Consider the following 24,367-nt stretch of genomic DNA (forward strand, 5'->3'; position numbering starts at 1 on the left):
GATGATGATGCTATCCTCCTGAAGCAGCTTGGGCAATCTACACTGAGTTACTGTGATCTTGCCCTTTCCTGTCAGCATTTGCCCTGGGCACTGCTGATCACTGGATCCCACAGTTAGCCAATTCAGGAAGCCAACACCAGGCATACAAAAAAGACAACTTGAGAGTGGTCTAGTTTCCTGAACCGATTTCACCACGGGATCAGATGAAAGATAGTACAAGCAAACATAGGACCATGATACAAAGGACATGACAAAACAGGCTGTAACAGTATCCAGGTATATCATCTTAATGTCCCTAGCAAGCTGAAGGAAAGCTGAGAAGCTATGTATAAAAAAACCAAATACATGCACACATACACACTAGTTCACAAGCCTGGAGATTCAACAGCCTGGCTGTTTGGCTGTTAGCTTAGCAGGCAACCTAGCAGAGAAAATTTGAAGGTTTTGACTGATACTAGGCAGGAATCCAGCAGAAAACACTCTCTTCGGATAGCATATCTGCATCCCAATGTGAACAAACTTACACATTCAAGCAAAATGTTGGTTTTTTTTTTTTTTAAGAGCTTTGCTGATCATTTGTAAACTTTTTTTTCTTTTAAAAAACATTTCTCAGTGTTTCTAAAAGCTTACATTCACTCTAGACTCATGTGGCCTTATCTGGCAGCTCTGATTTTAATTTTAATTTTATATCTCCTTCTTGCCAACGTCAGCATCACCTGACACCAGGTCTCAGAGCAGCAGTAGCTGTCCCTCCCCAGCAGCTGTGGTTTCCTCCCCTCGCCCACAAGCAGCCATCTGTCCACTCCCCCACACTGGGAGCAGCCACGCTCCTGCTCGCAGGGCTGCAGTCAGCAAATACTTTCTTGTACTTGAACAAAAAATACTTGTTGCTGATGCTAAGATGACTGTCAGTTGTACGGCTGCGCTTTAATAATCTGTTTCTCTCAAAGCCAAATACGGTAACAGAGGCATAAAAGCCCTTCTTCCCATGACAAAATGGCAGGATTTTAAAGAAATACTAGAAAAATGAACTAAATATAGCATGAAGAAGTTAATCATGACTACTGTCATTATCTGTAGATGGAAAAAACATTAAAATAAAATTCAAAGCCTACAAATTAAAACTCTCTGCATATTCCATTGAGTAAAATAATTAAGTTAAAACCAGTATTGTACTGCACCACACAGGGCACGTGTCTTACTCTCACAATGACATACAGGACTTTAAATAGAACTATTTTGTTTTCTCCTGCTCAGAGAGACAGAAGATTGATAATTTAGAGATAAAATATATTTCCTTATTACACATATTTTTCTTCCTCTCAGCTAGCCCTTTACGACAAGAAGCAAAATAAAACCAGGAAGTAATTATGGAATCTGTTTGACAGATCTCCGTTTGGCAATTTCCTTCAGGGCTGTAACACAAGACTTAACTGTTCTCTATAAAAGGATGTTTACACTTTATTCCGCTTTCTCCTCATATTAATAGTATTTAGATTCAGTGACAGTCACTTCAGATGTGCTGCTCATCCCCCAGTTAAAAGCTCAGAAACTTAAGCACTTCCTACTTTTTCCCAAAGATTTTTTTTAACCAAGTAACAATTCAGATGAGAGTATTTACCTACATCTGCATGAAAATATTATTATTCTTAGGAAACAAGCCTCACACATCATTTACAAAGAACGTCAGTAAGTTTTATGTTTTAACACACAAGTTTCAAGTGGGGAAAACCAAATCCAATTTGCCAAGACACACAAGTAAATTAAGTTTAATTTTACCAATCTCCTTGAGTCGGGCCTGGAAGCTTGCAGTTGTTCAAATTCTTCTATTTTTGCTTGATCTACATCTTCTTTCAGCTCCCACGTACTGTCTTCATATGGTAACGAGCACCATTTTACTAAATAGTAAATAACAGGCTGCAGAAGAAAATTCTGAATGTTATCAGCTTTTAATTTAGTATACGGATGGTTAACATGCCTTACTATTTGAGCAGCTAACTTAAATTATGAGAGCTGGAAACAAAATCACATTTCTGATGCTTTTAAAGATGATCTGTATAGCTTCTTGCTATCTACCTTCTTACCCTTGGCTTCTCATACTTCACCACTTGTTGTAGACCTGTGGAGGACTTCTCAATCCCACTGACCCACAAATAAGCCTCAGGAAAGATAAATTACTACATTTGTGATGTTTGTGGACATGAGTGAGAAGAACCAATTAACTACAGATGTTAACTACAGAGGTGCTACCCAGAACACTTCCTCCACTCTCCAAACCAGGCTACGTAAGCCTAAGGAAAGGAGAAGACAAAAAAAGAGCTTTAGAAGGTTCCTAGAACTTTAAAACTGCGGTCTTCTCAACGAAATAGAAAGCTTTAGAGGTCTGGTGGGTGACATATATAAAAATACAGGAAAAGTCTCAAAAGATGGAACCAAAGCAGCTTATTTTATTTATTTAGATAAAAAGTCATCTTTACAGAAGTTGGGGGGAAGGCTTATGTGTGTAAGAGTCTGCTGATTCCGCAATCTAGAAGAACAGAGTAAGAACCATAGCTATTCCAACAGCCTTAATAAACAACTTTGCCAGTGTTTCTTCTCATCTCTTGTTTTTGTTCTGTAATAGCTTTCCAGAAGAGGTGCCTTAAGTTAAACAAGTTTTGATAAACACAGATGGAAGGGTCCGCTGGTGGCTATCAAAACACCTCTCAATTACCGGTTGCCTAAAGCCTAGAGACAGAGTTAGAGAGGAAGAGGGAACCACAACTGCCCTGCCTTCTCGTGCTTTTTGCAGCAGTGACCTCTTGTAATCAGAGACAGGACACTACATGGGATCAGCCTTTTGTTGGAACTTAAAGCAATTGTCAAACCGCACATCTATGTCAGTAACTACATAAGCTTTGTCTACTATAACCCGTTACCAGTAATAAAAATGTAAACCATTTGCACCGATTTCTCTTTCAAAATACATGCCTAGCACAGTAAATCACAAGACTGTCATGTCTCATTAAAAATACTATTGAAGCTTAAAATCATTAAAGTGTTACTCTGAAGTCTGCTAAAATTACAACGATCAAACACTACATGGAGGTGTATCTTCCTGACTTTCTTTAAGGTATATTTACCTCACCAGTGTCCTTATCTTCACAAAGAGATACCTCTAATACCCGGTCTACTTCAACATAGTCAGGATTAAAAGGTTCTTCTTCCATCTGCAATATAAGATTAATAAAATCAGTAAAGAGGTAAAAAAAAAAGCTGGTATGTGCTAAGACCTGGTCTCATCATATACAAAAAAAATTTGGCAGTTGGAAATTATCGTGGCTTTTGTACACTTTTTTTTTTTTTTTTGAGGGTCAACTGCCACTGAAGAGGGATCTAACAGCAGGATAGGAAATGCAGTCATTTAGGGATGAAGTGCTATCTCGGGAAAGTCATGCAGCACAAAAACTAGCCATACTAACATAATCTCTCTCTCCTTACCACTTTTAAGTAGTTATCCAAAGAATTCTCATTTTAAACCATTCAACTCAGGTTTGTTCACTGACTCCAGAAGACTTGCTCTTAAAATTATGTCAAAAAAACCCACAAACCCTCGCTGCAACCAAAAATGCAACTCTGATAGCTAAGAATTACTTCTGAACACTCAGCTGTTGAAGCTGAGCAAACTAAATGTAAAAGTAAACTATTAATCATAATTTTACAAGGAAAAAAAAAAGCTTATTTAATTTATGTTTCATACTCACATCTGCAAAAAAGTGAGCTCTTTGTGCTTGCCTTAGTTTGAATCGTTTTATTTTCTGCTGGATTCTTTTATCCTTTAAAAGCTGTTGTTCTGTGGCCCACTCACAATGGAGATAAGAGCTAAAATTACAGATTAACATGAACATACTAGTGAAAGCAAAAGCTTACTGTCTATTTTTAATACACAGTTGTTATATTTACAAAGCAGTATTTAACTCAAAACCCAACATTTTATAATTTAAGACAGAATTCCCTGCAAAGATCAAAGATTTCTTCCTCCAAATAACCATATTACAGCATCTAGTTAAGGCAGTGTTTTTGGCCTAGGACCTATAGAACTCTATAGATTCAGAAATTTCTTTCGTGTGTCCCACAAAGAGAAACAAGTGTATTTAAAGTGAGCTTAAATAAACCAAGTTTAAAATCTGACACCTCTATCAGAAAGCACCCAGAGAGATCAAGTATTCAATGTACTGGATTTAACATTTTCACGTACTTCGTATGAACACCTCTTCCCAGGTGCTGCTGAACTATATAGCTGAGCCCATGTAAAAGATCAGTGCGGAGCATCAGAGCCCATGTGAAAAAGGAACACGCCACCAGATCGAGTCGGGACAGAAGCACAAAGGAGCAGAGTCAAAGGAAGGCAGAAGCGTGAGCACCAGTTCCTACACCATCTAACTGCACCCCAAGTCAGCCTTTCTGAAGTCAGGCTGGTTTAACAGAAGTAAATACAGTTCTTCCTCACACTTCTCTTTTAATACATTTTCATCACTCTTTAAGCTTTTAAAGATACGCTGGAAATAAAGAGCAGCTACTGCTGGGTATTACTGATTGTCGGATCCAAAGACAGACTTCACCCCTTCAGAAAACAAGGGTTAAATGATCTCCAGAAACATGTGAATCCAGAGTCTCAAAAATAGCTTTAATTAGCAAGAATCTAATGACGTTACTCACAGATGTAAAAAAATGTGCTTGCCTTTTCAACATCAAGAACTCGGTACTGACAGAAAGACAGGTATGAAATTTAAAATAGGTCAGTACAGAAAAAGTTTGGTTTCTTATATTTTTTTTATTTCCTGCTTCTGATATAAAAGCATTTCTACTGCTAGAAGCTTTTTTCTTTTTAAAACATTGACTCCTACATCAACCTCTCCTAAATGTATGACACTGTAAATCTAATCTAGGTTCACAAAATAGCTCTGATTTAAACTCATTAACTTAAAATTAGCCTCAAGCGTATAGCCCCTGCTGAATTTAATAACTCTATCTTCTCTAAAAACTCTGTTCTTTTGGCAATAATAGCTGTCAGCTTAGTGGGCAGTGTTGGTTCCATAATACTCACAATTTTGAAATTATTACTAACAATGTAATGCAGATTCTTAATAATTTGAACATTAAATTTGTAAAGAAACATCTCAAAAGGTGACAAAATCTGTCTATAGGTAATCTTCAAACAACACAAAACTTTAGTACATGAATATGGTAATGAAACAACTTTTTAATACTTACTAGTTCTTGTATTTTACGAAAAACTCTTCTGTTTCTACTGTCATCCCAGCAGATATCTAGGAAAGGAAATTCAAGGGAAACATAAGATGATGGATACAAACACCTTTTTCAAATAAGCAGCTTTGTTCCATGACAATCACTTACTTCTTTCTTTATTACCCTGGAGGATAAGATTTTGTCCACAATTGCTGCATCTTCTTCACTTGGATTTTCCTGTAAATGCAGGAAAACAACAATGTAAATTCCAGTAAATGCCCTGTCTTCAAACTGATCAGGCTTAGAACCTTCAAACACAAGTGGCTTGTTAAAAGACCAACAACAAAGGCAAATCCGACCTCTGTCAGTAGCATTCTTTTTAACAAATTGGAAGTACAATTTAAAATCCAGGTTTATATCCAGAGAGAAATACATGCCAAAGTACAGGAAGTCTGGCACTTCCAAAAAGCGTGAGCTGTAATGCTCACCCGGCAAACAACGCAAGCAATATACAGTGCAAGCAATGCTAACTCTGATGCTTTCCAGACAGAGGCTCCCTGTGAATGCCCTGCTGACTTCACCTGATGCAGTGGAAATACCCAAAATATACAGAACTATACAGATATGGAGAAATAACTCTGGCAGAGATGTTAAAAAAATGTAAGAAAATAAGAACAATGCAGCCCGTGTCAAGCTCAATTTAACAGGTTCACCCTGAACACAGATAACACACACGCTATGGAATGAGGCAGACAAGGCTGTGCCTGGGAATTCCAGCAGGGCTTAGGTGTGACACAGATACAGGATTACTTAGCTCTGCCAAGACTGAAGCTGTACTTGCAGAGATAAAAAGCCAATGTTTAAACGTGGCTTACAATAAGAAGTCACCTTCCCTCTTGTCTGATTTGTTCCCAATCGTTCCATCCTTCTCCCTCCCTTACAACTCTGGCGCTCCTTCAGACATCTCAAACACTTCTTTTTCGCAGTTTGCTTCCTGACACTATTTACCCAGAATGCTCAAACAGTAAGTTTGAGCACCAGAGCTGGCACAAGTTAATCAGCAAAGTGTAAACTTGATGAGGGCAAAAAAGGGAGGATAATCCTTTTTAAAAGCCTCAGTAAGCAGGGATCCCTATAGGCTCAATTCATTTTACACTTCTGAAAGTCATGATAATATTAGCATACAGCTTTTCCACACGCCTAAGCAGCATAACACGTTATTTGAGATATACCTGTCCTTAGTCGTATCCTTATACTTACCCTTAACTTCAGTTAAATCAACAAATGTTTATAACAGAAAGGAAAAAATAGCAGCAAGTAATTTATTTCAGTTTTCAAGATCTTCACAAGACGTCACATTAAATAAAATATGGCTTAGGAATAATAATGGATTCCTTCCAAGTTATGAGCTTCATTTACTCAACTCCTTGAGACAACTAGAAAATTCCCACCACAGACCAAGCCAGTTTTTACTTACCACAAATAACTGTAAAGGCTGTTCAGCAGGTAGAGGGGCAGAATTCTTTTTTATTTTCACAGAAACTTTAGCTGCTTCTTCTTCTGATTGTTTTCCTTCTCCTTCTTCAGAGTACTTTTTCCTCTTAACTTGACGATTTGATCTTCTCTTCTGCATGCAGAAGAATAAAAATAGAGGTTTTACCAAGAACTTCCTCGAACACAAATTGCAAGTTATTATCTCTATTAAGCAACAGTGCTATACAAGAAATCATGAAGATCTTCATTACACTATATTGGTCAGATTGCTGATGAAGTTTGATTTGATGGCTAATAAACTTTGTTGCTTTGTTAATGTATTTGTTTTCTCTTCCACCTTCAACAAGATTGTTTAACAGCAGCTCTTGTGAGAATCCACCTGGAGTACTGTGTCTACAATACTCCAGCTCTGGAGTTCCCAACATCAGCAGGACATGGACCTGTTGGAGAGGGTCCAGAGGAGGCCATGCAAATGATCAGAGGGCTGGAGCACCTCTCCTGTGAGGCCAGGCTGAGAGAGCTGGGGCTGTTCAGCCTGGAGAAGAGGAGGCTCCAGGGAGACCTTAGAGCAGCCTTCCAGTACCTAAAGGGGCTACAGGAAAGATGGGGAGAAACTCTTAAGCAGGGCCTGTTGTGACAGGATGAGGGGTAATGGTTTCAAAACAGAGGGAGGCAGATTCAGATTAGATACTAGGAAAAATTTTTTTACACTGAGGCTAGTGAAACACTGGCCCAGGTTGCCCAGGGAGGCCCCATCCCTGGAAACATTCCAGGCCAGGTTGGCCGGGGCTCTGAGCAACCTGATCTGGTTGGAGATGTCCCTGCTCCTGGCAGGGCTTGTTGGACTGGATGGGCTTTAAAGGTCGCTTCCCACTCAAACCATTCTGTGATTCTATGATTTTGCTCACATTTTGTTTTACCTGATCTTCCAACTCTTGTTTCTGCAACAATCTGAGGACAACAAGCTCTAGTTGGAGAAATAATGTTCAGCCTAAGAAAATAATTGCTTCTCATTCACTGCTGAAGTTTCAAATACTTAAGATTACTAGGAGATTGCATACCCTCTCCACCTCTCAGTACCAATATATGAGACACTTGATATTTAACTATAAGATAAATTTGTATATCCGTTGGATAAATAAAGAGAGCAGAATCAAATTAGCCAGCTAACATTTGAAAACACTGCTATCTGCTTTAGAGAACTGATCATCACAACAATAAAAACAGCTAAGTAAAACAGTCTCTGTAAAATTAATTATATTGTGCTACACAGCAAAGCGTATTTTTGTTTAGGAAAAGCCACTGCTGGTTGCAATACACTGTAGTAATCAGCTGGGAGAAGAACAAGTTGTGAACAAAAAACCAAAAAAAAAAAAACCCTAAAAAAACCCATAAAAAACTCAAAAATCCTGTGGTCCTAATGGCTTCTAGAGAGCAGATACTAAGCAACAACAGATTGCAGCACGGGAATGTTCTTCCTGGCTGTTAAATTCAGCCCTTGGTCTGGCTGGTATCTCGTACAAGACTCAGCTATACTTTAACATGTACATCGTAAGTATTTTAGTAAGGTAGAGTGATAACACTGCACATGCAGTAAAAATCAAAGAATGGGCATCACTGCTCTTCTGGAGAAGCTGGGCCAGTGCAGATATGGAACTACTCCCTCAGCTTTGCACAGTAACGCAGCCAGACAAGCTATTCCTCAATAAAAAGTGAGTGTGTGTGGGGTGGGCTGTTAGCACAACAAGAACTTTCAGATTTAAACAGATACATCAATGTGACATAACCCATCACATTACAGTTAAATCAACAATTGTTTACTGACAGAAGCAGAATTTTTTTCCAAAAATGCTAGTTACTAGGAGCAATGTAAAATTACATCGAATTAGGAAAAGAATGATTAAGAACTAAGTTAAAGTTTTACTCATTAACTACTTGTTGAATTTTTCAGAACCTGATGAGGCATTAACTAGTACTTTCAATCCCTCTCACTATGTCTTTTCTTAATGCATGAAGTGATAAACAAAACATCAGTAGATGTATGTTCTCTAACATATTTATACATAATCTGAGTTGTTAGAAAAAAACAAAACAAAACAAAACTGTATACTTCCCTGAGCTGAGAAGCATGGTCATAAACAAATGCTCTAAGGCACAAAATAAAGTAGTACCACAAATTTTTCCAAGAAATAATTCAACATATTTGAGGAAGAGACTTACTGTGAAGCCAAGCATACAAAATGAATTATGGGGGGGAAAAAAAACCCAACTAAAATTGCCCCCCAGAGTTTAGAAATAGACAGCTACTTACAATATGAAAAGAAAATAATAAAAATGTTTGAAAATTAAAGAGAGAATGAATTAATGAAGTAAAGCAACTAATGTCTTTCCTGTTATGCTTCTCCAAAACTCCTCTGACGATACACATAGCAGTGCTGCAACACTGTGCAGTATAAATTTTCCATCCCATGCCACCTCTTAGTATCTCTGCCCTCTCCAGGATCAGGTGATTCCATGATACTCCCTGTCAAACCGCACTAGAAACGAACACGACCCTTGCTGTGCTAAATCTCAAATATCCAAAAATCCAAAAGCAATGAGAAAAGAGACATTACCTTCAGTCTTTTGTATTATATTTGTCATCCAATGAATTAGTATCTGATTACAGAACACTATTGGTAAGTCACAGTACTTGAGAACCACAAAACCTGCTTTCATCTCCTTCAGAATACTAAACAGACTTACTAACCAAGACAAATTCCCTGAGAAATAAATAATTTCATGTTCCCTTCCAGGCAACCTTTATCTAAGACAAGCTATTACTTAAATTAATAAAAAGTCATTCTGGGAAACGGCTTCTGGTCCATTCTTCCCTCAGTATTATAATCTGCAACATACCAGAGGTCCACTGAGTAGCCCCTAATTCTTTTCTGACATAGTTATTAAATAATGCAATTAATTTTCTCTCCGCAACACCTTATTACGAATGCTGATTTCATCCTTGTGGATGAAATTGCCACAGGATAAAAACCTGTGCATTTCCAGTATATAACCTTACTTTTAATGGAGTTTGCCCTAAAGCAAGAAAGTTATAAATCTGTGAGTAACATACACATAAATAGGATACAATCTCCTACAAACAGTTCATCCTTTGTGTGTAAGATTTATAAATAATTAGCTATGTTACCAGTATACTATGGCAATCTAGTGAAGAAATGCAGAAAGTTACAAGGGAGATATTCTTCAAGGGAATGACTCCACCACTTTAATTCTTGATCCAGCACTTTTCAGAAGTATTCCACAAGCTTCTAGAGCCTATCAGCATATTGATCACTGCTCCCTTCAAATACAACACTGCAAGAAACCACTTCTTCCAGTTCCTGCAGAAGCAGAGCTCAGAAAAAGTAGTAAAGTTTGAAATGTGCTTTTACATGTTCTCAAAGAGCGTGTTTCACTGATACATGTTTCTTCTGTTAGGCAATCTCTGCATCTTCCTCACAAAGTCACCCAAAGTAAGGATCAGCTCTAACTACCAGCTCAATAGATGAGTAGTTACAGTCTCACATCTATGAACTTCTGTACTAAAACGCAACACCTACAAGCAGGACATTGATGCCCCTTTACAGAAAGGGGACTCTAACCTGTAGGATTTTCTGGTTTTCAAGTGGGAAAGCAGCGGATAACGTAAGGATTCTATCTGTGACGGATATATAGCAGTGACTCTCACTGTGTCAACAGGAGTATGAGTTTTTTGAGAGAGGTGAAAAAGACCTGTAGAAATAATATTTCATACAAATTTAAAAGAGAAAAATTCTGACTAATTACCTGTGAGTCTTCATCTTTCAGCGGCCGCTGCAGAGTCTGTTTAGCATCAGATAATTCATCTGAAGATTCATTTTTTCTTTTCTGTTTCCTACCCAGCGTGATGATGAGCTTTCTGTTAGGGGAAAGAAACCCAACATCTAAGAGAATGCCATATACTAGCGTATGTAATTTCAAGATTAAAAACACCACCACATCCACTAGCAATTCCCATATTCTTTTTAATACAGAACTCAGGAAGCACCATTGTCTGAAAAATTAAAAATGTGCCTCAAAATAAAAAGCTACAACTTTACAGTAGATGGTATTTTCTACTACTGTCACCAAGTTTCTCTACAGGCAAGCATTTACCTCACTATTGTAAACTTCTCCGTATCACACGTATTTTAAATCTATAAATGAGTAAAAAAAGATGCAAAATCCAACACTCAAACTAATGGTAAACTGTACAAAGTTCACATAAATACCATCTGCAGATGATGATAGTAAGTGATTTATTATAAACATTTTATCATTGCAAAATGTATCTTCTATTTTTAGTAAAAAAAAAAAAGCTGTGGACAACAATCTAAAACTATTCAAAGCTGTCTCTGACAGCCAAAATTTGTATGTTTAATTAAGTCATTTGATAGCAAAAATAAGGAAATAGCATTTATTCTTTTTGCTCTTTAAAACAGTAAAAAGAGAAGCTGTAGTAAAATGCAGTAGTTTTATCTGTGAGAAATCTTAGAACCTCTCAAAAATATTAGAAATCAACACTGTGCTGAACAAATTAGTGAAATTCTAATGAAAAAGTACAAACTCTTTCTTTGTTCAAATTTGCGGGTTAAGTTGTATAAATCACAATACCAATTCATCTGATTTGTTTATAAGTAGAGTGTCAAAACACTTTTTTTTTTTTGTATTTGAAATGTGCCAAATATGCCTCTTTAAATGTGTTTCCAGCGGCATAATCACAGAATGATGACAGACTATTCAATAAAATCACAAATAGAGAGCTGTCCTAAAATATGTATTTTATACAGTATCTAATAATCAAATATTTGTAACAGAAAATGAGGTAACATAAGCCTCTTCTGCCATTTTACAGAACAAATTAAACACTGACTTTATATAAAAATACAAGTTATTTTACACCAAAGTAGCAGCAAATATATCATCCACCTGAAAAACCACTGGTGAGAGGTGGTGGTTGAAACACTTGCCATTTGCTTCTCTTGCAAGTGTCCAAATAAGAGAACTATCATGTATTTACTACATCCAAACTAACAGTCCACACAGAAAATGAAGATCTTAAATTACAAAAAAAAGCTATTTATACTTTAAGCAATACAGCTTACAAAAGATTACCGGCATATTTTAAGAAGCAATGAACATTTTCATTCGTTTTCAATATTTAACCACTAGGTATGTTCAGTAAAAAGGTTAAAAAAAAGAAATAAACACTTTCCACTCATATTTTTTTAATTCTAATACAAAGTGAATGGCACTCGCGAGTGCATGCTGAAATCAAGCTGCAGTAGGTGTAATCACAGATCTGCCTGTTTAAAAGTAAATTCTGTTCCTCAAGTTCTTGCTTTTCATTAGGTGTTCTCAGTTGGATTATGACTTGGAAAACATATTTCATAATTGCAGGAAATAATTTCAACAACAAATACACCGGTTTTCCTACTGTCTTCAAGAGGAGTTTGAGGTATTTTTCCCCCCCTCACTTTTCAATCTCTGATTAGGATTCTTTTTTACTTTATTTCCTCTCAAGACTACTGAATTCTCAGGTGTTTCTCCAGTATGGCTTTTTCCAGTGATGGACTTGGATAAACCAATTTTTCCATTGTTATCTAATTTTATTTCATAGAATTTAAATGTTATATTAGCACTTGTCCACTAATATGTCCAATTAGCTAATATATTCCAAACCAATGCAGACAAGGCACACTGTGATTGATCTCCTGAACTACTTGTTACATGGAATTGTGGACGCTCAAGTTTAACATGGATTTAAAAGGAAACCTGATAAACTTAAGTGAGAATTTATATGAAGTAAATTAATGAAACAATACCTATCGCACAAAGTTCCTAGTCTGCATCTTCGGCGTTTCGGAAAATACTAAGAATCATAGAATGGTTAGAGTTGGAAGGGACCTTCAAAAGTCATCTAGTCCAACTCCCCTGCAAGAAGCAAATTGGGTCGCTCAGAGCCTCGTCCAGCCTGGCCTTGAACGTTTCCAGGGATGGGGCATCCACCACCTCTCTGGGCAACCTGGGCCAGTGTTCTACAACCCTCAGTGTAAAAATTTTTTCCTAACATCCAACCTAAATCTACCCCCCTCTATTTTAAAACCATTACCCCTTGTCCTATCGCCACAGACCTTACTGAACAGCCTTTCCCCATCTTTCTTGTAAGCCCCCTTGCGGTACTGGAAGGCCGCTCTCAGGTCTCCCCGGACCCTTCTCTTCTCCAGGCTGAACAGCCCCGACTCTCTCAGCCTGTATCATGTAATTTCTCCCTGCTCTTGAATTCTTCCCATTGCATCTGGTTCTGGCCATTGCTGGAAACAGGACACCAGGCTAGATGAAACCCAGCTCTCAACTGGGTATGCACTCTTCTAAAGTGTCACCATTTAACCCCAGTTGGCAACTAAAAATATTTTTCCATATGTTATTAAGTGCACAAAGCTGTGCTGATCTGTACCTATTCCTTGTTAATCTTCTCACTGAAATAACTGACCAGTTGGAGAAGGTCCAGAGGAGGCCACGCAGATGATCAGAGGGCTGGAGCACCTCTCCTGTGAGGCCAGGCTGAGAGAGCTGGGGCTGTTCAGCCTGGAGAAGAGGAGGCTCCGGGGAGACCTTAGAGCGGCTTCCCAGTACCCCAAGGGGGCCTACAAGAAAAATGGGGAGAGGCTGTTCAGTAGGGCCTGTTGTGACAGGACGAGGGGTCATGGTTTTAAAATAGAGGGAGGTAGATTTAGATTGGATTTTAGGAAAAATTTTTTACAATATGAGTTGTAGAACACTGGCCCAGGTTGCCCAGAAAGGTGGTGGATGCCCCATCCCTGGAATCGTTCAAGGCCAGGTTGGATGAGGCTCTGAGCAACCTGATCGAGTTGGAGATGTCCCTGCTCCTTGCAGGGGGGTTGGACTGGATGGGCTTCGAAGGTCCCTTCCAACTCTAACCATTCTATGATTCTAACCGGACAGAGCATATTCAATCCAGTGAGCTCACATGATGTAACTTGTAAATTATTATTTTTTGACCAGTAAGTAAGATCCCAAGTCTTCTCTTTGATTTGGACCAAAGGCATTAAAGGCCTGATGTATTTATGGTATGTAGAGATGATTGTGAAGGTGATATGCATTTTGATTTTTAAATAAACAAGACCACTAACAAAGAAAAAGGGTAACTGAATGTTCTTTCATCAAATAAGTGCTGAGATATATTCAAGCTGGAGGGGGTCTCTAGAGGACATCTGGTCCCTACCCAAAGCCAACTCCAGACATCTCTCCAAGACTGACACCTTCCTGGGCAACCTATTCCAAATTTTGATCCTCTTTTGTGAAATGGTAGATTAAAATGCTTCATAAACGCATGCTGCTATGTTAAGCATTTGTACTCATGCAACGGTAGTTCATCCTCATTTCATGCACTGCTAATATTTTAGGGTCAGGTTCCCTTTGGATTTAAGCAGCACAATATTAAGGTAGGCCACGACTATTTTACTCTGGATTGTAGTGGTATCCATCAAAGAGCAGAGGATTTTAAGCACCATCTGTTTTAGAACACAGACTTATTTTGTGATCACACTGCTCTATTTACACACCCTTCCTTGCACGTTTTTCCCTCTCCTTCTCTGCAGCTGTAGTCCCCCCTTGTGTTCACCTCCTGCTCTGCACCTGCAGTCTTACACATAATATTCATTTCTGTCACGTTTTATGTTTTATCTTGGTCTTGTATTGCCTACCCCCAGTACTTCTCTTTGCAAGCATCTCCCTGAAATCTTCCTACGATCTTCTCTACATGTTGCAGATCAGAATGTTTCTTCATCTATATGAATATGGTGCCAATGACAGGAATAAATTCACTTCTTTCTGATCCAGTGCCCAGAACCACGATGCTCCTTGCTATCAAAAGTTGCTGAACAACAGTATGGTGCTGAAGTCACGCATTTCTATTAGTAAAAATGCAATCTGCTCATATTTTTGCCAAAAATTTCTTTTAAAATCTGCTATGTGAAAACAATGATTTTCAGAAGCTTGTAAACCAGATCAGTTCTGTGAAAATTTTCCTTGAGAGAGCAAGTTCTCTTGCCAGTTTACAAATTTCTGCATGAAAGCATAAAGATCCTTGGCTAAAATCCCTTTTCCACCCTGAAACAAACTGTTCTGAACAGAAACTATCTATTCTGATTCTATGAAAAGGAAATAGCACACTGCAGACAGAATAAATAATATCACCAGACTCCATTTCAATTTCATTTTCTCCTGCCTTTTAAAATTTAAACTGTCTTATTACATAATGTCTAGAAATACAATAACAATAAGACAACGTAGATTTCTTCAACATATATTTCCTTCTTCTGTAACTACAAAGTAAAGAGGTTGAGAAAGTTATACCAATGGAAAAGTTTACAAAGCAACCGTCTCATGAGCCATTATTACTTCTGATTCTCAGCACAAGACTCCTAATGTAGTTTAGGTCCACAAAACTAGAAGACAAAGTATCGGCGAGACCACCAGGAACCACTATTTGAGGAGCATTGCAACTTCGTCCTTACAAATTAAGGGCCAGTACGAATCTTTTCCACTCCCCTTCTATTTGACAGCAGAAAATATGACGGAAGTGGTGTCAGCATTTTGAACAGCTTTAAAATTATAAAGAATAGTTTTCAAAGCCTTCCAAATAGTGAACACGAAGTATTAAAGAGGAAAGACAAGAAAAGCAGGAAATATGTATGAGGCATGTCAGAAACAGCAAGTATCGCTAGCTGTCTATGCATGCCTTTAATAAATCATTTCACTTCCATTCTCTCAAAACAGAGAGACACCAACTAACTAATAATCTGTGTCAAAGCCATTTATTCTAACTTGTAGTCAAAGCACTTTGTTATATTGCTAGCAATAAGACTCCCATGTTATCAACAGTATCAGTATTTTTTATCACTAAAAAAAAAAATCTTATCTATTAGTAAAATATAACATAAATATTTCCTTGACAAGATAGCGTATCCTCTTGGAATGAAAGTTATTTTGGTGGTATAAAAACAGTTGCTTTTATGCTTTCAGCATATGTTTATTAAATAATACTAACACACTAATATTAGCCACTGTCTCCTTCTCCAGCTATATCTCAAATTAATAACTTTTGGATTGCACACAGATTTTTAAAACACCCCTATAGTCTTATTGGAACCAACAGCCATTTCAAGCCCATATAATACTGGAATAATAATGCAAGAGAACAAGTGTTTAGCTATTCATTAGATAAGACTACACTATTTTGCATCCATATATTTTGCAGTAGAAACTTAAGATTACGTCACTTACACCCAGCTTATGCATCAAAACCAGAGCCTGGGAGTAGAGAAAGCTTCACCAAGGAGTCATACACCAGTGCGTGCAAAGCCATCCCAGAAGGATGGTCAAATTTGGAATTTGTGTGCCATTTCTAATCACGACAAAAGAAGTTTATGATCTAATAGAACAAAAAGATTCAGTGACATCTCTTCCCTTTGAGCATAGATCTATTTGCCAACATTTGCCTAACGTAACGAAACACAAAAACCAACTCACAGCATCTGCCTTCTAGGAAGTTCACTTCAAGTTCATGTAGTTGAAGTTAAACGATATAGGATCAGCATAACAGGCAAATCACTTCCTCTCCATCCCTCTCCCCATATCTCCTGTGGCTAAGTGAGTTTACAATGGTTTCAAGCCTTCTTAACAGTATCATGTCAACAAGTGATCATATAAGATATTCTGTCAGGGTCCTGGGTCCTAAAAATGCTCCTTCAAGGTTACAAGGGTATTTATTCATTTCAGTAGCAAACAGGACCACATAGGACTTGCTGGATTCATTACTACATAACTTAAGGGTTAAAAAAAAAATTAAAAAAGAATTAAAAAATTGAAAATCAAGCATTATTCTTTCAGCACATGTAACAACACAGTCACTTCTGATAACAGGACAGTTTTGAACTTAAGGACTACCACACTGAACCAAATTTCTCTAAATTTAATTCTCAGGATTTGAGGGATTTACTTATTTAAACTATGCAATGATAAAAAAAAAACCCTAAATGTAGTCTATGGATATTGTCATTTGTATCACCAATGCTGAGCTGCTGCTTTTCATCAGGGCCGTGATATTTAATTTTATGTTTGAGTAGGTGGGAATACATTGAGAGCTCTAAAACCTAAATGCCAGTCTACCTTTTTGAACAACAGAATGTTCACAAATTCATAATTCTTCTATCCTTCATATCAAGTGGTAAGAAGGAGACTTTTTAGCTTAAATATGCATCACCTTAAATGGAAGAAGCAGAATTATAATCAGTTAGAAAAGGCTTATAAATGGAAACAAGTTCTGTGCAAAAAAATAAGGCTTTAAACAGATTCCTAAACATCAATGCACCTTGGTAAACGGACAGGCTGAGATGGCTGGTTCTGTAGTCCTTAGGAAAACTGTAAAGTTAATTTTATAGATTTTACTTCATCAGTAATCAACGCATAAAGCAAACTGGTTACCTAAGATGGCAACACTAAATACATTATACATGCATTCTTCTAATAATTTCTGTCACATGCTTACAATGTTCTTGGTAATAAAATAATATAGTCCTTTATCTTCACCAATGCTTACGGCACAGAAGCTTTACTAATTACTAAATCCAGTTCTAAATCATTTAACTGAAATTAACAGGCATTATTTGACTTCAACAGGTCAGAGGATTAAAAACCTTAATGCCCACCTTCAGGAATAAACTACAGCCTGCCTAAAAAGTAACTGCTAGTAATGTGTAACTAGCAATGATAAATTGGGAAGAATCATGCTATAATGTTTTTCTGTACATGTAGATCTCAGAGGAATCACTAAGGAAAATGTAAACAGTTAACATGAACCCCCAAACGCATACCAATTGTGTTTAATCAGCAAGGGAAAAAAAAAAAAAAAAAAAAAGACTAAAAATTATCCTGTCCCCTAAATCCCCTAAATTAAGACACAGTAGTTAATACTCATCTAGATTATAGATGAGGGCTACTCAATTTCAGTAAAAGCTGTATTGTATGATATGCAAAAGCATACTTTTTTTTTTTTACTGATAGTTACGAGACAATTTTATTAAGGTCTGTTCAGCAACCGGTTCCAGCTCCAGCTCTGCCAGATCAGCCACACAGAGTGTATCATTTTCACAGATGGACAACTGTGGAACTCTGCAAGTCCTCCTCAAGAGCAACACAGGACATGCTACACCGACAGGACCCTTCTAAGAGCCCAAAGTTTACGATCACAATTTAAATAAGAGTTTGCTGTTTGACTGCTGGATTAGAAAAGGTGCAACTGTGCTCATACTGGATAGGCTACATTTGATGCCAGCAGAGATGTGAAAGATCAGATCAAAACCATTCTCCAAACGGTACTCCAAAATACTCCGAACCACTAACCAATGTATTGTTTAGTAGTTTCTGCTCTTTCAGCTCTATGCTAGCCTGCAAATCAAACAAGAGTCACCTGAAACATGACTCTGACTTCAGATCTCAAACACATAACTCCACAGCACCTCCTGCACCAGTGTGGCTCTCAGAATTCAAACCGAATCAGCATATTTAACAGTTACTGCAAGTTAAATGTGTGTGCTATCGAAAACACTCAATGAAAAGAAAGATATTCATCTGGGATGGACATACAGTGGAACTCCTTCTAAAAAGGAAAGACAGATGCACTCAGACAAGTTCTCCACCACTGCTAAAAACTTGTACCTAGCTTTTTCTTTTTTACGGCAGACCTTTAATGGCTGTAAGGTTTCATTCATGACTGTATTATCTGTAGAAGAACTACAATGATAACAGTTTGTAACACTTAGAAATTGTTTATTTAGCTTTTTAATAATAAGCAGACTTTTTACTGTATTTGGGTTTTGTTTCTTGCTTAAATGCAAGCAATGTCATATACACAACTTCGCTATTTTTTAAGTTCTTGTCCTTACTGAGTGAAAAGAAAAAAAAATAGTAATTCTCTGCCAATTCTAAACAGGTCTCAAAAATCCTTACTTCAAAAAGAAAACCAAAAGTTTTCGTAGAACTGAGGTCCTCCCTTCCCCTTCTTGCCCAATGAAGCATTTGTCTTCTAAGGTATTTTTTTTTTAGCATGGTAGAGCTTTCTCCCAAGATTCAGTGTTTGTTTTATTTTAAAACAAAAGAGAAAACCAATGTAGCAAGCCACACATTTAAAACCTCAATCCCATTTTGACTTAATAATAATTTCCAGGATGTGCTCAGATTCATTAAGAAATATTTTCCTAACAATGTAAGATAGGAGGAAACCTTTAGAAGAGCCTTTTAGCCTTCCAAAACCTTTATTATTTATCGGGTTTTATTTTGTTCTTCTCTAAATGAAACAAATTCTATTAAGCACACATTTTTTTAACCATCTATGAAACAAGTATAGCCATTCTATACTAAATATTCTCCTTACATAAGATCAATAGTTACACTTTCATAGACAAAAGAGTCTGCTAACATTATTCTTTAGAAAAATCAAGGCCTTCTTGCAATTACTGCTCCTCAAATGCACTATTCTTTGCTAAACAATTAATATCTTATATATTTATATAAACAATTTAAATAGTACTAACACAACATAACACATGAAGCTATTTGGATAAAACAATGAAGTATGCAGATGCCACAAAGCATTTGATTTACCACTGTCCATCAAAATACACGGATTCTGTAAAATCTGAAATACGCGACTCCAGAAGACTCCCTTCACCGCCCTCTAACAGGATCTGACTGCTAGATCTTTAGGTATGTGTCACACGTTGTTAAAGTAATACCTTGCAGCGTGATTAAGTTAACAGTGTTACCGGGTCATCAGTAGATTAAACTGGTAAACAATGGAGAAGCAAACCTTCACAGCTCATCGCAAAATTATGAAAAATTGACCATACTTAATATAAATGGGAGTCTGTCTACCACCTTCAACCACGGTTAAAAACATAGGTTGAAAAATGCTTATTTCTCAACTGACACTGCCTCAGGAAATCTTGAAAACCTATCCTAACCGATTTGCAGACCTAACCGTTTCATGAGGACAGAAAACTGAATGCAGAAGTATAAATCAAAGGTAACAGTCTATTTAAATTTTCTGAGTAAAAACAGTGAAAATACCATGGGGACTACATAGTATATCATAAGGATAATATTTTGGCAGGTTTTGTTATTTATCCTAAAAAACGACTGAAAGGCACACTAAGTGCAAGGCACACAAAGCCTCAGGAAACTGCCGCTAGCTAAACAACAGTGTGCAAGTTCTATGATTAGACAGATCCACCAGATGTCTGTTACAGAACACAAGCAAATTCAAAAACATGAAAGTGAAATCAACTTTGGAAGTACACATCCTCAAATCTCACTTTAAACAAGATGGAGAAAAAAGACAAGGAAGCACTGTACAGTGTCCTAAAGAATATTCTGAGCAGCATTCATATGCCAAGCCATAAACAGAAGAGAAAGAAATGAAAACCATGAAAGTTCAGGTTAAGAATCACATTGATTTTAGAGCAGTAACCTTTATACTACAGCATAACTTCTCAAGGAACTTGTTTACTTCAAACATTTAAGAAAAGCACTGATCTCTAGGAGGAAAAAAAAAAAAAGGCAGAGAAACGGGCTGATTAAAGAACATTCATTTCTGTTTTCTATACATGAGAATATACGTATGTATATGAGACATTTAAATTTGAAGAGATATGCCAGTTAATATTTCTGTTACCACAAAAAGAGCACAGATTTAAAAAATAGAAATCAGACTGCAGCTCAGATTTCCATTTCAAGTCCTGACTGAACACACTTAACATGGGAAATTACACGCTTTCCTTGAAAAGTATATAGGAGAAGGAGGTTAGCTGCAGAGCGAGAAGACATGCCACCTACTGAATCCCTTGGAGCGTTCTAACACTCCATTCTTTTGAAAGCTCCTTACCCTAAGGTATCCACCCAGCTTCACCCAGCCGAGTCTGCAAAATTTTTAAGAGGGCGGATTAGATTGATAAGACTGAAGACTACAAAGTGCTTAGAATACAGATTTTCTAATATGCACTTTACTTTTGATACATACAATATCTGTAAGAATATTCACTTGCTAACAAGTTCATTAAGCTTCCAATTTCTCCCTATGCAGTTTATCATGCACACCGTACTGAAGATACATGCCAAAATTGATAAAGACAGCATTTATAATATCAGATAAACTTAATTTGGAGTCGGAACTGATAATAACACTAGATGAAAGATACTTGGGTCTTGTCTCATCTTCAAAGTAAGTACAGAATATTTTAGGATATATGAGTTTACAATAATTCCTTCCAGAAGGACAGTTCTACAATGATTTTATCTACAGAGGAAACAGAGCACTCTTGTTCCCAAATGAGAGTCCACACATGGACTTAATCAGAAAGAATTTTGTGTAGGCAGTGGAGGAGAACATTTTATTATCAGTAAGCAGTTTTCATTTTAATCAAGAATTTACAGCCTGAAGCAAAGTAAGACGACATTTTAATCTACTTACCCAATTTTTGTTTTCTCTTTAATTTTGGACGAGGAACCAGTTCTCGGTTTTTTGCTCTCTTTGTCCTTTGGTTTGGTTTTAACTTTCCTACCCTTCTTTTCCTCTTTTCCTTCAGCTGAAGCACTGGGGAAGTTCTCAGGACTCATAACTCGTGGAATGTTTCTCTCTCCTCTCTCTTTTGCTTTTGCAATCGCTTCAGAAATTATGCGATTTGCCTTCTCTTGTTTACTTTCCAAGTCTGCTTTTCTCCTCTGCTTCTTTTCAGACATTGCCCTCACCTGGGTATTCTGCAACTTAGTATATGATCCTGAACCATCAGTCTTCTTGGAGGACGGAGGCTGTTGCAAGAGACAAAAAGTAAATAAAATCAGCTTATTTAAGGATATAAACATTTCTTGAAATGAAAAGTGTGAATGTTTTTCATCTGGAGACATGCTTAAAAAAAAGGATTAAACTGGTAGGGGCTTACGCAGACACCAAAAAGAAGGAATTCTGCTTATACCACAGAATGGCGTGGGTTTCAGAATAACTACATCAATTGTGGGTTTTAAACAGACAGCCCATGTATTGAAAATCAGTAAAAAAAAAAAAAAATCTTCCTAAAATTCTCTCAGTCTTCTTTCCACCTCTGTAGTTAGAGGTACAGATCCTTAACCTTTTAAGTATTCTCATACATTTGACACACACCTCCAACATCTCTAATAAATGTTCTTCCCTTAAAATCTGAAAAAGCAAAGAACTCTCGAAGGTGACAGCTTCAGTATTTTGCCTTTGGTAAGATAGCAGGATTGCAGATACCTTAGAGCAATCGAAAGATCTACAAGGCTAACTCAGTGCTAAACAGAGCAGATGCTCCAACAAAATCAAGATTGAAAAACAGACAAAAGAGAAAAGCAAAACTAAAATTACGCAGCTTTATATCCATAAAGAGATCAGAAAACAGTATTTCTTTTATTCAAATCAGCGTAAGGTCAGTGCCTTAGTTAAAAAATGTAATTTGTTTTCATTTTCAGGATTTTTATCACCGTTTCATCGACGCAAAATTGTTTACACTCCAAATGCAATATTCAGATTATCAGCCTCTCTTTAAACAGGCTCGAAGACATGTTTTTGCTTTCCTCCCCTCCCCCCTTCCCCTTTGAGGAATGGAAAGAATTTCCTATTCAAACAGACAAAAAGAAAAAAAAAAACAACAACCAAAAAACCCAACAACCCAGCAGATAACAGTTATGTTATTCTCACCCGTAAATGCGGCTCTGCCTACAGCACGAAGGAAGGCCAGCAGGCATTTCCCAAGGCATTTTCTGTCCAAACCCAGCGCACCTCACCGGCTCCACTTCCCAGCCGTGCCTCCCGGAGGGCTCCGCAGCCGCGCCGCGGCACGGGCAGGCGGCAGGGCTCGGCAGCACCGGATGGCTCTCTAAAATGCCACCTTAAGGCCTACCGGCTGTAACAAATCGCCAAGGCTCCAAGAAAACAGCAACAAGCTCAAGATGGCGATGCAGCACGGCTCCCGCAGCAGCAGCCAGTAATAAGGAAGGTTATTCAATCCCATTAGCCTTTTAGCCCAAAGAACCCCTCCTCCTCCCACTCATTCAGGCTTTCACTTACCCTTCCTCTTGGCCTCTTCACTGAAGACATTTTTGGCGTCAGACAAAGGCTTGCCCTCTGTTTTTTCCAGCACCCCAGGCAGTGCTCAAGAGAAAAGCATGGAAAGAAGATTGCTAAATGGCCTATTTAGCGAGCCGCAGCCGAGACACGCACGACCCTCCACACGCACACGCCGCGGTTTATCAACATGTTCCTCCCGCCGCGGGCACCGGTACCGGCACCGGCCGAGCCGCCGGCTCATGTGGGGCGAGGGCCGCCCGCCGCCCCCCCCCCGCACCACAGCGGTAAGCAGGAGGCCGGAGCCCAACAAAGCACGGCAAGAAACGAATGCACGAAGCATCAAAATGCATCAGCATGAATATTAGAGATGTCGTTAAAAATACCGGCTCCCTCCGCGGAAGTAGGCCAGCAGATGGTGCTACCCGTCATGATTCCCTCCGACTCCGCGCTCCCGGCCCCGCTCCCGGGACCGGCCTTAACCCTTCCCGCCCCGCCCGGGCTGCGACCGCGGGCACCGGCCGCTCCTGTCTCGGACTAGCCGGTCCTGGCAGCTCTGTCCGTTCTCTCACCCACACGGGCAGGCAGAGGCCGAAACCCGACCCTGTGCCCTCGAACGTATTTCTAACCTTTTAACTATTATTATTATTATTATTTTTACATTGAATTCATGATTATAAGCCAGCAACAGTGATTGTATAAGCATTCGCTTACAGACTTCCCGGCTTCCTACAGAAAATGGAAGAATAAAATCCTTCATGGATTTACCCCCCTGCCCCTGCCCAGACCACCGGACGCTCTGGGCCGAACACCTCAGTTACACGGGACGCGGGGAGGGTAAACTCTTCATCTCCAGGTGGTTTGAAAGTGCCATCTTAAAACATCTGACAAAATTTTAAGTATGTGCTGCCAACGTAGCAAATGAAACCAAGAAGAAGGTATCATCGGGCCTTTTGAAATGTTATTAAGAAAACCACGCAGCTTTTGACAGCACAGCTCCAGCCTGGCAGTACCCTTAACTCTCAAAAGTCCATTAAAGAATAATGAAGGGAGATCAGGATGTGATTTCTCTTTTGCTTAATAGATATTTATACTTTTATTTTGTGATACATATTACGTATTTTTCAACAGAAAAGTTAAAATACTAGAAGGCTTTTGAAATTATTAAGATTAGGCCTTACAGCTAGTCAGAATTTCCCCTCTATTTACAATTAATTTCAAAATGAAGTTCATTGTCCATCAAAAACATCGGTGGCACAGACATATTAAATGGATTATTTTCTTAACAATACCACTTAAACTCAAAGATATTTCTGTTAATATGCAGCTTAATCACAGGGACAATGATTAAATTTTAATTTTACTTTTGAGAACTCTAGCCAACATGCTTCTACATTACAGCTACAGCATCTATAAAAAATTGCAGTG

At 38.1% G+C, this 24,367-nt stretch overlaps 1 protein-coding gene across 4 annotated transcripts in view; it reads right to left on the reverse strand.

The window, feature by feature from the left end:
* CHD9 (chromodomain helicase DNA binding protein 9) overlaps positions 1–24,367 on the reverse strand; it is a 95,081-nt gene that overhangs the window by 33,695 nt on the left and 37,019 nt on the right. For 2 of the 4 annotated variants that reach the window (XM_086758335.1, XM_086758334.1), the window contains exons 1-9: positions 22,943–22,996; positions 21,332–21,669; positions 10,549–10,660; positions 6,707–6,856; positions 5,398–5,466; positions 5,254–5,309; positions 3,744–3,861; positions 3,123–3,209; positions 1,780–1,917 (exon numbers count right to left, since the gene is read on the reverse strand). In XM_086758335.1, the coding sequence (XP_086614461.1) occupies positions 1,780–1,917; positions 3,123–3,209; positions 3,744–3,861; positions 5,254–5,309; positions 5,398–5,466; positions 6,707–6,856; positions 10,549–10,660; positions 21,332–21,669; positions 22,943–22,972 (1,098 nt within the window). In that variant the 5' untranslated portion in view covers positions 22,973–22,996. Of the gene's footprint in view, positions 1–1,779; positions 1,918–3,122; positions 3,210–3,743; positions 3,862–5,253; positions 5,310–5,397; positions 5,467–6,706; positions 6,857–10,548; positions 10,661–21,331; positions 21,670–22,573; positions 22,640–22,942; positions 23,027–24,367 lie in introns of those variants that run through there. The other 2 variants (XM_086758337.1, XM_086758336.1) reach the window with 2 other exon arrangements.

This window comes from Chlamydotis macqueenii, chromosome 13 (genome assembly GCF_036417535.1).
Source record: "Chlamydotis macqueenii isolate bChlMac1 chromosome 13, bChlMac1.mat, whole genome shotgun sequence".
NCBI lineage: Eukaryota > Metazoa > Chordata > Aves > Otidiformes > Otididae > Chlamydotis > Chlamydotis macqueenii.